A 13,338-nucleotide genomic window follows, 5' to 3' on the forward strand; every position below is an offset into this window, starting at 1 on the left:
TTGATTTGAATCAAAGAACCTCGTACTGTAGGTTTTTAGATTCTTAATGGACCGGCCTGACTGCTATTCGTCGTACTACTGTAGGGCTTAAAGTGGTTAAAATGACTGCGGGAAAAGGGCATGCGAGCACACACAGGTGGGGGGTTTCAATTTTGTCAGATGTAAGAAGGGGGGGCTTCAACCTTCCAGGAAAAAAGGTGTTGGAGAAACCTTAATGTAGTCTATGTTTTATAATAATAATCGAAATCTGCAAAGTACCTATAGTAACTAAAGTTGTCAAGTGTTGTAGTGGAGTAAAAAGTACAATATTTGCCTGTGAGATGTACTGGAGTAGAAGTAAAAGTATCAAATAGAAAAAATAAAAAAGTAAAAAAGAAAAAATGTAAAAAAAAAACTAAAAATTGCACTTACGTAAGTATAAAACTTGAGTACATGTACTGTACTTCGTCCCTTTCCATTCCTTGTGTGTCTAGTGGGGTGATGGGTGATGGGTGAGCTCTACATGTCCGTCAGCAGCCTGGTTGTGTGTCATCCTCTCTTCAACCTTTCCACCCGGCGGTTTCCCCATCATCTCTCCTCTCATCCTGGCCCGTCTATCTGGCCCTCCTGTCCTCCCCTCTTCAACACAGGGGGATTATGATCAGCCATGTCGTCAGCACCACAGAATGAACACAAACACAGAAGGCGTCATCTCATTGCACAGTAGAATCTTATTGCAGGGGTTCTCAACCTTTTCAGGCCACGACCCCCCCAAATAATCATATTTGAACTGGGGACCCCCCCCAAAAGAATCATATTTGAACTGGAGACCCCCCAAAATACTCATATTTGAACTGGGGACCTCCCACACTGACAAGCACTTGGAATTGTAGGAGTTGAGGCATTACATTTAGTTTGACTCAGTTCCACACATACAAATTGTGAAAATAGCCGATCTACTGTACTTGTAGATCAGCTATGACAATGTTTGCCTCTTCTTATATTATTTGACAATTTGGCCAATGTTTGACCAGTTTTTTTATAGTATAGTTTGTTGATTACTTTTGATGCAGTAATGGTCTATTTGTCTCCACCAGGCAGAGACTATGTTTTGCACCCTGTCAATGTGTGCAAAAGAACACATTGCGTGATTGTCCAAACATCACACAGATCGGTACACATTATCTCTATACTCCAGTGATCAAGACGGATCCGTCCGTTTTTTTATATTCCATCCCGATTGGCGAATTTCGAACATTGCTGGCCCTTAATAACCTACCTGACCTGGCGGAGACCTAGTGGGTTTCTAGTCATCGAGTCTCCAACACACAGTAGATAACAGGGTTGTAATGACCTCCTACAGTACACGTCAATGTGTGGAGCAAGGTTTAAGGTTCAAGGTTTTTATTGTCATATGAACTTAAATCACACCTGACACAACAGTGCAGGCAGTGAAATGCTTGTTCTTAAAGCCATTTTAGTGTTATTGACCTTTAATGATTACACACACACACACACACACACACACACACACACACACACACACACAGTTACAACCTCCCATGTCATGTGATTTATGGGACCCATGTCATGTGATTTATGGGACCTATGTCATGTGATTTCTGGGAAGGTAAAACCCAACTAAAGTCTGTTCATCAGTCGGCTGTACAATGGCACAACAAGCAGTTCAACTGGACCAGGATCAGTTCTGCTGTTCTATCTGTCGGAATCTACTGAAGGATCCAGTGACTGTTCCCTGTGGACACAACTACTGCAGTAGGTGTATTGAGGGATACTGGAGTCAGGATGATCAAAGAGGGACATTCAGCTGTCCACAGTGCAGACACACATTCTTCCCAAGACCTGTTCTGAAGAAAAACACCATGTTGGCTGACATGATGGTGATGGATATACTGAAGAAGACAGGACTCCAAGATGTTCCTCCTGATCACTGCTATGCTGGACCTGGAGATGTGGCCTGTGATTCCTGCACTGGGAGAAAACTGAAAGCTGTGAAGACGTGTCTTCAGTGTCTGGTCTCTTACTGTGACACTCACCTCCAGCCTCACTATCAATCTCCTACCTTTAAGAAACACAAGCTGGTCAAAGCCTCCAGTGAGCTTCAGGAGAACTTCTGCTCTTGTCACGTCGAGGTGAGGAAGCTTTTCTGTCGTACTGATCAGCAGTGTATATGTTCTCTGTGCTCCGTGGAAGAACACAAAGGTCACGATATTGTCTCAGTTTCAGCAGAAAGGACTGAGAGACAGAAAGAGCTTGATACGAGTCAGCAAAACATAAAGCAGAGAATCCAGGAGAGACAGAAAGACGTGAAGGTGCTTCACCAGGAGATGAAGTCCATCAATCACTGTGCTGACAGAGCAGTGAGGAACAGTGACATCATCTTGAAGGAGATGATCTCTTCCATTGAGAGAAGACGATCTGAGGTGAGGGAGCTGATCAGAGACCAGCAGAAACGTGAAGTGAGTCGTGCTGAAGAACTGTGGAAGCGTGTGGAGCAGGAGGTTACTGAACTGAGGAGGAGACATGCTGAGCTAGAGCAGATCTCACACACAGAGGATCACATCCATTTTCTACACAGTTACACCTCCCTCTCAAGGATCAGTGAATCTACACACCCAGTCAGCAGCAATGGCCGTCCGAGATACTTTGAAGATGTGACCGTGGCTGTGTCAAAGATGAGGGACAAACTAGAAGACATTCTTAAAGAGGAAGGGACAAATGTCTCAGAGACAGTGAATAGAGTGGATGTTTCACTGCCAACACCACTAGAACCCAAGACCAGAGCTGAGTTCTTACAATATTCATGTCCAATCACACTGGATTCAAATACAGCACACCAATACCTCTCTCTCTCTAAAGGGAACAGAAAAGTAACATGGATGAACAAACAACAATCCTATCCTCATCACCCAGAGAGATTCACTGGAAGGTGGCAGGTTGTGAGTAGAGAGCGTCTGACTGGACGCCGTTACTGGGAGGTAAAGTGGAGTGGTGCTGAGGTTGATATAGCAGTCTCATATAAAGATATCAACAGGACAGGAGGTTTTAATGAAAGTGGATTTGGATACAATGATAAATCTTGGTCTTTACTGTGTGTAAAGACTGCAGGATGTTATATTCCCAGACACATAGCCATTGGTACTCACATCCCAGGTCCTGTGTGCTCCAGAGTAGGAGTGTATCTGGATCACAGTGCAGGTACTCTGTCCTTTTACAGCGTCTCTGACACCATGACTCTCCTCCACAGATTCCACACCACATTCACCCAACCCCTCTATGCTGGATTTAGGGTTTGGCAAGGTGGAGCCACTGCTGAGTTGTGCTGTGTGACCAGTAGAAAGTAGATCAGACTTTGGGTTTGTCTCTCATGACTCCACAATAATTTATAATTCAATTCATCAACATTCTCAGCGTCCAATAATGTAACTGTTCTGTTGATGTAAAAAAAGAAAATAAATCACGTTTATTTTGTTTGTTCATTTTGTTTATTTGTTTATTGTGAATCAATTGTATAATGTGTTAATCATCTCTCATATTCATACAATTTATGTCTGAGTTGTTTTGGTTCCATTTTGTGTCTAGTTTTTTTTTTATTGTTTAATAAACATTAGAAATTAATGTGTAGACCTTTTGAAATTAAATGATTCTATTCAATTGAATGTAATAAATATTGACCAACATGATAATAAATGTGTGTGTATGACTGTATGTGTATTGTGTTTAATTCATTATTGTCTCCGGCAGGCCGAGACTATGTTTTCACCCTGTCCGTCTGTCCGCCCGTGTGTCCGTCTGTGAACCGCTAATCTCCGGCACCGTTGGCTTGATCGCAGCGAAACTGTGCACACACACTCCCTGGATGCCAGAGCAGAACCTCGGCCCCCAATCTTTCTCATGGGCCTGTTATAGCGCCACCAGGAGGCCGACTTTTGTTAAACGTTTTTTTGACAGTACTCCTACAGATTTTGTCCAAATATTACCAAATTCGGTACACAGTATCTCAATAGTCATTAAACAAAACGGTCTTTCAGATTTTTCATAATCCATCCTGATGATTGGTTTCCAAAGTTTGCAGGAGTGCTCTGTTTGAACAAAATGCCTCAAATCATGAACACAGCGTGACATTTTGCACTAAGCCCCACTAGGGACAGAGGAAGAAATGCAACTCGCAATTTTTCAAATCAGCCTCATGTTCGCGCTATAACAGGCCGATTATTATTTTTTTGCCTATAACTGCACCGATCTGTGTAAACCTTTGTAACTATGCACACTCCCTAGAGGCCAAGAAAAAACCTTTGTCCAGCATTTTTCACATCTGGCTTTTATAGGGCAACCAGGAGGCCAGCTTAGGTACTGTAAAACACATTTCTTGATATTACTCCTTCAGATTTTATCCAAATTTCCCGCAAATTGGTACACATCTCTAGAGTCATGTGATCAAGACAGTTCTGTTAGATTTTGCCACAAATAATGAACGCAGCGTCCAATTGGGGTGCAACTTTGCACACACATTCACACTACGTTGAGGAGCAAATGCCACCCTTTTAACATTGCCCTATTATAGCGCCACCAGGAGGCCGAATTTTGCACAACAATTGTTTTTATATTACTACAAATGTTGTAGTAATAACAAATGTTGTCCAAACATCGCGCAATAAAGATGGATCCGTGCGATTTTTCATATTCCATCCTGACTGGCGAACATTGCTGGCCAACAATAACCTACCTGACCTGGCGTAGACCTGTGCTCCAAGGAGCACTTTTTCTAGTTTCATTTAATTTCATTTTTTTGTATTAGGTTTTAATACCTAATACAAAAAAAAAACTTAAATTGTCACTTTACTGTCATTTGGGGACCCCCCACAAGTCTTATATTACTGGTTCTCAACATCGCTTCCGAGGACCACCAGGGGTCCAAAAGTTTTACTCTGAGAGCGTGCAAATGGTTGCTCTCAGAGTTAAATTAACAGTGTGCATTTTTAACAGTTATAATGGTAAAATCTATACGGTATAGAATGGGGTCCCAGAGATTAAATAATGGTAAATGAGGGTCCGTGGGTTAATGCATATCAGTGTTTCTCATGGAATCATGCAGGTCTCCGTACAGCAAGTGGTGGCAAACCTGCAAATAAAGAAAACAACAACAAAAAAAGAGTTCAGTAAATTGCATAATGGTCTCTAAAAATGGAAGTTGGATCACAAAAATACCTTTCATTAGGTACATTCGAGGTGACTCTCCTTCTCCTCTACTTTCAAACCAGTGGATCCCAGAGGTCCCGCTGGTAGGATTACAGGACAGGACAGGGGATGAAGTAAGAGGCAGGAGTCTTTATTTCAAAACCAGACAATGGTAAACCAGGGCCTCAGCCTGCCTTGTCTACCTGCTCCCTCACTTCTTTCAACAGTGTCTACCGCTCCTTAAAAGAGTCACGGGGAGGGGGGGGGGGGGGGGGGGGGGTACGTGGCCTTTCACACCCCTCAGTCCGTCTGTCTGTCCATCCACACGCAACGTCCATCCGTCATCTCTCTGGACAGACACGTTGACAGATGGAACGCCTGCTGCTGCTTCCAGCGCTGAAGTGCTACAACTATTTAGGGAAGGACGTTCTCTTAAAGACAAGCGGCAGTACTGGAGGTGGAATCCTTGTGTGTGTGTGTGTGTGTGTGTGTGTGTGTGTGTGAGAGAGTGCAAGATGGAGTAAGAAAGAAAGTAAAGAAAGTCACAGTAAAACAATAATGACAAATAATTGTCATTTTTCCAACAAAGTGTGTGTGTGTGTCAAATCAAAGCGTGAGAAGTGTGAATGTGTTATCTGCAGGGTGATGAGCATTAACAGAAAGACAAACACAAGAAAGAGAGCGATAGAATATTGTTGCTGTCGGGGAGAAACCATGCATCTCCATATTTCAACTATATTTTTTCATAAATGAATGCCCTACGTGCAAGAGTAACGAAAAATTGCCGATCTACACACTCGAATTTGAGCGTGTATATTGGCTATTTTTTGCCAATCTACGTGTGTGAAAGCGGTAACAGGTGAAATGTGAAAGTGGTACTGAACCAATGAAAAGTATTAACAAGAGATTGTGACTAAATAACAACTACATTGGGTCCATCGGAGCACAAATTCTTTTTTTTCGATGCTTAGTTTAGGCATACAATGTTTACACATGACAGTGACGATATGCTTGCACTTGTTCCTCTACTAAACTGTAGGAACTAGGGCATTCTTGTACTGTAGCAACTTCTGTTTAGTCTTATGTAGTTCCTGACTGTAACTCCTATTCAAAGACTTACCACACATCAGATTTGGTATTACACAGATTAACTGTATTTTTAATGGCACCAATAAAATGATTAAAAATGTTTCCACGAGACAAATGCTTTTGCTTCAACGTGACAAAAATAATCTCTTGACCTAAATGACAAAGATAGACTGTACAAGATTGTCGATACAATGATTATCGATAAGGTTTTGTATATTCCGACAGCACATTTAAATATCTTACATTGATGCGCAAGTAATATTTGCTACATAGCTTATGCTTTGACTACAAGACAAAATGTAATTTGTTCATGTGATTACGCTTCCTTTTTGGAAAGTCATAATCATATGTATGTATAAATCACATGGATAATGCCCAATTATAGGAAAACAATCATGTCAAAAGCAAATAAATTAAATACACACATTGCCTTTTCAGAATTGTTAAGAATTGTAAGTCTCAAACAGAATTGTAAGACTTGGACTTCTTAGTGGTGCTGTATGGTCTGATTCTGAAATACCTGCAAATTACTGGATAACCAACCATTAGATTCAATGCTAGGGTTATTATTCCGTTTCATCAACATACTCGTGATAAGTGCATGTTATGAGCAGTCTCTCTCTATAAGGCAGTCTATTAGCTTTGACCCATACACTTCACATGGGATGAAAAGACAGAAAACGGCAAAATAAAAGTTCAATGGAGGACAGTTTAGCAGATTAGCACTGAATGAGACGTGTTATGTAGTTTTTTGGTGAGCTAGTAGCTACCCACCCACACCTCCAGTACTACTATTTCTAAAAAGAAAACCTTTAAAAAGGTAGACTGAATGATGTAACACACAAAATAGCAGGTCTACCAGCCCTTGTGAGCTTGTAGATCTGCTATTTTAGTCATGATGCGCAACCAAGTAAAAATCATGCACTGCATGTGTCATAAGCTTAAATTCGGATTGGATGTGGTGTCCATAGGACTTTTATTTTACTTGTTTTTTTTTACATTTTACTTTCAGACAGTTTCTGCTTCTTTACTGTCTTTCTTTCTTCTTCTTTATTTATTATTTAAACTAAGCCTCGCCCCAGTTTTGCCATGTTTACATCACTGAGTATACCTTTCAAAGCGTGCTGAGATTTGAAGCAGTCAAAGGCATATTATAATACTAAGAAACTTGAAACAGTTTTCAGATAGTGGTCAGATTCAAAAATACACACAGGAATAACAAGATGGCCACCTGAGAATTTAAGAGGAAAAACAACAACAACAACAAGAGAACATACTGCATGTCGCATTTGGCATTCCATAACAGAAGTCTGTTAAGGCTGTAGTTGTCAGTTGCGCGTCGGTGTAGAAAATAGCAGATCGGCTATTTTCGACGTGCGGCACAGACGCGCAACTAAGTATAACTGAGGCAGTGTTGCCAGATTTTGTGAGAGAAATAAGCAACCAGGTCTACGGAAACAAGCCAAAAAGAAGCGACTAGGCCACATGAGCACTTTGACCCTACACATACATCGGCTATTTGAAAATATTTTCAAAAACTTTTCAAAAATAGCAGATCTTGCAGGTTTGCTATTTTTGAATAGCCAACATATAAATGGATGTGGAGTGGTTAAAATGATAATGATGCTATATTAACTACTTGTGCTGGGGACCCCCTGGACCCCACTTTGAGAAGCAATGTACTAGTACATTGAGCAGAGTATGGGCAAACACACTACCCAAGTAACAATGACACAGGTACTGTATGTCTCTGCGATAGTTCAAAGCATGATATCCACCAAGCTACTTAATTGTCAAATCATTCACAAAATGTTAGAATTATTGATAACATTTAATGTTATCATTATACTGTAAATAATTTAGCACTTTGGTTTTTTGCACCTGCAGATTACATTTCACTCATCTACACATTTATAATTTTCAGACCAGTTGGTCAATGACAGCCGTAGTTGAAACAGGGTTTCACCAATTCTATCTTTGCTGCAGGTGAAAAATGTTACTCCACAACAAGCCGCTCAAACGATGCAAAATTAGCTGAACTTAAAATACAGATAAAAACATTCTCAAACTTAGTATCTCTTTAATGTCAAGTCATGAATGGCTGCCAGTGTGCAATTTGTTCATCTCTCGAAGCCTTTTCTTTATAGTTATAGCTACTCAGTGGATAAAATGCTAAATCCCCCTAAATGACTTTTGTTTCCTTTATATGGCTCTAAAGTGTGATAGTAATGGTAAAATACTGATATACAATTCACTGAGCTACAACCTCAGCATTGGGAGGTCTATGTTCTTGGCATTTTTCTTTCCATTTCTCAGGGTTCCAGCGCAGATCCTATAGCTGAGAAGACTGTACCTGGGTACAGACATACAAGGCACAGAATGTCTCTAGAGGTCTTTTCTTTGTAATTGAATGTCTGTAGAGAGAACAGAGCACATGCACCCTCTGTTTACCTCTGCTTCTGTCAGAACAAACTGACCAGAGCTCTTGTCGGGTTCGACTGTTACGGTTTGCTCGCAACTAGTACAACGAACACTTTGTGAAGAGTGATGGGTCGAGGTCTTTCAGTTTGATTCCTCATGTAACCAGGTTTGACTCTTCCAGAGCCCTCCAAATCTCATGACAAGGTCGGGGAATTGGTTACATGCCCAACAATGCAAAAAGCAATCTGTGAAATGTGGGGAAACGTTTTTTTTTTACAAGGCGCCATTTCACGACGAGGCACCGTTCAAAATCCCTTTGTGCTCTTGGCTGAGGAGGCTTGGACATCTGACAGGAGAGACAATATCCTTGATCTTTCTCACTGCTTCTGTTCCAATGCCAAGACGTTTCCTCCTGCGACGCAGAGCCTATCTGTGCTGTACATTCACTCATCATACAGTCCAAAAATAGTTTGGTACTGCAGCATTTAGGTTCTCTGAAATGAAGGGAATATAGAGGCTCTTCTGATGAAGCTCTACTGCTTGTAAAATATGTTTTTCTTTTCTTTTCTCAGTCAACGTGTAGCCATTTGTATACGATAATCTACGAGATACACAAAAATGAACGATGCTGTCTACGATGAAGAGTTCAATAGCAATGGGAAGTCTTTTTTTTCTACAAGTAGCCAGTTAGCAGCGTGACAGTTCACAGCAGGGTTTGAATTGATCCATGGTTCAGAAGGTTTCGTAAGGCTCAGATGGGCGGGTGGTTTAGTGGTGTCACAAGCAAGAGTGACGAAGGTTTTATGCTTTAATCCAGGCCTGAGATACAAGTTTACGGTAATCTCCTACAGCACACACAGTACCTGTATGTATATATATGCGATATTGCTCTTTGGAAGAAGTAGTCATTTTATGCTAATGCCATGATGATGCCATGCCATGATTTCATAGTCGTTTATGTATGTATATTTCAGGGTATATGCCATTATTTACTGATTATGCTGTAGTGTCCAAGGCACCTTAAAGAACAAAGACACAGCAGCACCCAATGGGAAATGATGTGGAGCTACTGCATTCAGGCACCAAAGGCATCCATTTACTCTGAAATTATCCGACGTACTGCTGGTGATTGATTGGCTTCCGTGGAGTGAAAACATTCGAGAAGTAAAGAATAATTTAATATAGCGTATGTCCTTCTTGAGTAATGTGTGTATTGGCAGTGGAGTTGAATAAATTGTATATTTGTCTTCCAATTCCATGTGGATTCTTTCTGCATGTGTTGCTTTCCGTGCTTCAAGCTCGGTGTCTTGTAATGCTGGGTGAACTTTAGTGGATGAGTCTTGATCAGTGGTGGAAAGTAAACTAAGTACATTCACTCAAGCACCGTACAATTTTGAGGTACCGGTACTTTTACTTTACTTGAGGTTGTCCATACTTTATACTTCTACTCCAGTCCATTATCAGAGGCAAATATTGTACTTTTTACTCCAGTACAATTGTTTGAAAACTTTACTCACAAGTTCATTTGTAGATTAGATTATTATCTATTACTATAGATACATTTACATTTATCTATTTTGCCAAAAATAGCAGATTAACTATTTTCAAAAGAGTGAAGAATTGCTACCGTAAGTATTTTGAGGCCAATACTTTTGCATTTTTACTCAAGTGATTTTTTGAATTGTGGGCCTTTTACCTGTAACAGAGTATTTCTACATTGCTGTATTGCTACTTTTACTTAAGTAAACTATCGGAGTACTTCTTCCGCCACGGGTATTGATGAGAACAGTAACAGGTTGATGTGTGTAGCTGTAGATACAGGCTGGTGAGTTGGCACTTGACTGATACAGAGCACTGATGCTAAGCGCTAGCGCTGACGCTAACACTGGTAGTGGATGTGCTGGTGCTGGTGCACTTTCCCGTCCACGTGCGAGTGCGTGTGCGTGTGTATGTCCGTGTAGATCTTCGGGTAGACCTTGGGATTGGCCAACCCCACGCCTCCTCCCTGGGTGGTGGCCAATAAGAGCTGCTGCTGATGGGCGACGTAGTCCTCGTAAGAAAGACAATCTTTGTCCCCATTGGCCGGTTGCTGGGGGAGGGCTGGGCAGGTCCGGTCGCCGCGCTGGCTGGCCGCCGGGGGACGCTGGGGGCCGGATAGAGCCGAGGAGGAGGAGGAGGAGGAGGAGGAAGAGGAGGCAGAGCAGGTGCGCTTTGATTGGCAGAACCACAGGAGGGCGGTGCCTAAGATGAAGGCCAAGCCCGCCGGGATTCCAATGATGACGGGCCACGGGAGGCTGGGGGCCGTCGCCGTGGGAACAGGCGGCACGTAGGGCTTCAGGTCTGGGGGTGGGGGGAATTGAAAGACATTTATTAAAAGACATTATTGTATCAAATGGGGGGGGGCGTGGTCTAACGTATAATCGTTGTGTGTTTTTTTCGTACTTACTTACTTGATCGATGCGTTTTGAGAAACAACTTGTAGTGCAACTTTTGATTTTTTTTTATTTGAATCCTGAAAAGTAACAGTTTTGGAAGTTTCCACCCGACTAGACTCCTCTAGACTCAGACCGGATGAGCAGCCTGCAAAGTGACTTGATCCCAGTCGAACTTTGACCCGTCACAATCATTGGCTGGAATTAGTGGTTCCACTTTAGCCCTATTTTATACCTAGACTATTTGACAATAGCCGATCTACAAGCTCACAATGAGCTTGCAGATCTGCTATTTTCAAACATTTTAGTACTTTTACTTTTGGTACTTTAAGTACATTTTGATACCAATACTTTTGTACTTTTACTCAAGTACATTTTTAATTCCGGACTTCTACATTGCAGTATTGATACTTTTACTTAAGTAAAACATTTGAGTACTTTTTCCACCACTACATTGTGTTCCACCTTGGATCAATGGAACTAACGTACACTGTAGTATACTTTAAGTTATTATTTATTGGTATGAAATGTAATATTACTGTTAAGATTATCATTCAAATCGTAATGTTTTATCCAATTATTTGGGGGCCTACTTGCAATAACCTCGCGATCCACCAGTGGGCTCCGGGCCTACAGGTTGAGAACCAGTGCCCTTGTATATCAGAATCAGAATCAACTTTATCATCACATCACACGTTTACAAGTGTAAAACAGTGGGGGGGGGGCAAGGGGAAGAGGGGGAGAGAGAGATTAATAAAAACAAACCAAAATCTACATTCACACATAGTACCGTATATCTATCCGGTGCGGTAAGTACCTGAGGTAAGACATAAGGTGCGCTAAGTACACAGTAATGTATTTTATTGCCCCACCTGGTAGTACAGTGAGATAGGCGCTCCTGAAGCTGTAGCCCATGGTGTTGGCTCCCAGACAGATGTACATGCCAGCATCCTCCTCCTTGGCTCTGGTTATCAGCAGCTTGTTGAGGTACGAGCCATCAGGGCGAGACCACACCTCCCCCGTAGGCAGCACCACAAAGCGGTGGTCCCCCACCTATGAAATCAAACCAAAAGAATAGGGGTGCAACAGTTAATCGAAGTGAATCGATTTAATCAAAGAAAATCGTAGCTTTACAAGCATCGCACTGCGACATGTTGTGACAAATGTTCAGAAAGAAAAACATTTTTCAAAGCAACCATTACTATTAAACACTAAAACGTTTAAGAAGTAGTGAAAATAGATCTACAAGCTTTGCATCGCAATGTGTGCTTGTAGATCTGCTATTTTTGCTAGTTTGGGTCTCGGCGAGACATCCAATTTCTCTTTTGGGTCTCGGGCTAAAAGGTTTGGGAACCACTGATATGACTGGCCAGCCTAGCCTGTACAGTATGTGCGCTGTGCTGTACGTACCTCAATGGTAGAGTTGTATTTGTTCTCGTCACCCGCCTCTACTCGCTTCAGCCACTGAATGACTGGCTTGACGTCACTGCGGACCTTACACTGGAAGGATGTGGTTCCCCCATAGTCCACTGTGGTGTTGACCGGGTGGGTGCCCGTCAGGATGGGCTTAGAGTTGGTACGCTCTGTAGAGGAGGGTGCAATGCAGGGGAGGGGAGGGGGGGGGGGGGGGGGTTGGAGAGAGGGAGAGAGAGAGAGAGAGAGAGAGAGAGAGAGAGAGAGACGGGGAGAGAAGGCGAGGGAGAACAGATTTATTCAAACTGGTTTCCAGCCCATATCACATTATAACTTTTCATATTAAAACAATATTTTGAAACGGGATGGTTAGCGGTGGTGATGACAGATGGGACGCGCAAGTTCATGAAGCCACACAGCACATGATGTGGTCTGGAGGGCATATTATTGTCATTGTATTCACCACAGAGAACTCTCTAATGGAAGCAGAATGAGGAAGCAGAGTCAGAGAAAGTACAATTTGTCCCGAGCCATTATTCTCAGAGTATCGGCTGTATTCAGGGAGCATATGGTCTTGAATACAGTCGATACCTGAAACAAAGACCTAATTTTGTCAAGTCAGCCTTTTTCTTTTTTCAGTCTATGGGAGAGAATAAACACACCTGCCTTAGATATTTAGCAGTGCTTTTACAGTACATTATTATAATCGCACGCAAGTGTGACTTACAACGGAAAAATGTGAATACATTTTTTTTACTATTTTGACAGTCAGTACATTCACCTGCACCTTGTTCCCAATACATGA

At 41.9% G+C, this 13,338-nt stretch overlaps 2 protein-coding genes across 2 annotated transcripts in view; one reads left to right on the forward strand and one right to left on the reverse strand.

The window, feature by feature from the left end:
* Nucleotides 1–1,649: 1,649 nt before the first annotated feature.
* Nucleotides 1,650–3,344, forward strand: LOC311034009 (tripartite motif-containing protein 16-like; the record flags this gene model as incomplete). Its single annotated transcript, XM_084041748.1, has 1 exon — nucleotides 1,650–3,344. The coding sequence occupies one exon, from the start codon at nucleotides 1,650–1,652 to the stop codon at nucleotides 3,342–3,344; it is 1,695 nt and encodes a 564-aa protein (XP_083897874.1).
* A 4,739-nt stretch (nucleotides 3,345–8,083) lies between these two features.
* Nucleotides 8,084–13,338, reverse strand: part of LOC311065612 (fibroblast growth factor receptor-like 1) — a 74,009-nt gene continuing 68,754 nt past the window's right edge. Inside the window, exons 6-8 of the mRNA XM_084086048.1 lie at nucleotides 12,531–12,703; nucleotides 11,993–12,173; nucleotides 8,084–11,028 (exon numbers count right to left, since the gene is read on the reverse strand). Of these exons, the coding sequence (XP_083942174.1) occupies nucleotides 10,568–11,028; nucleotides 11,993–12,173; nucleotides 12,531–12,703 (815 nt within the window). The 3' untranslated portion in view covers nucleotides 8,084–10,567. The remainder of the gene's footprint in view (nucleotides 11,029–11,992; nucleotides 12,174–12,530; nucleotides 12,704–13,338) is intronic.

This window comes from Gymnoscopelus microlampas (genome assembly GCF_963454915.1).
Source record: "Gymnoscopelus microlampas genome assembly, chromosome: 18".
Lineage (NCBI taxonomy): Eukaryota > Metazoa > Chordata > Actinopteri > Myctophiformes > Myctophidae > Gymnoscopelus > Gymnoscopelus microlampas.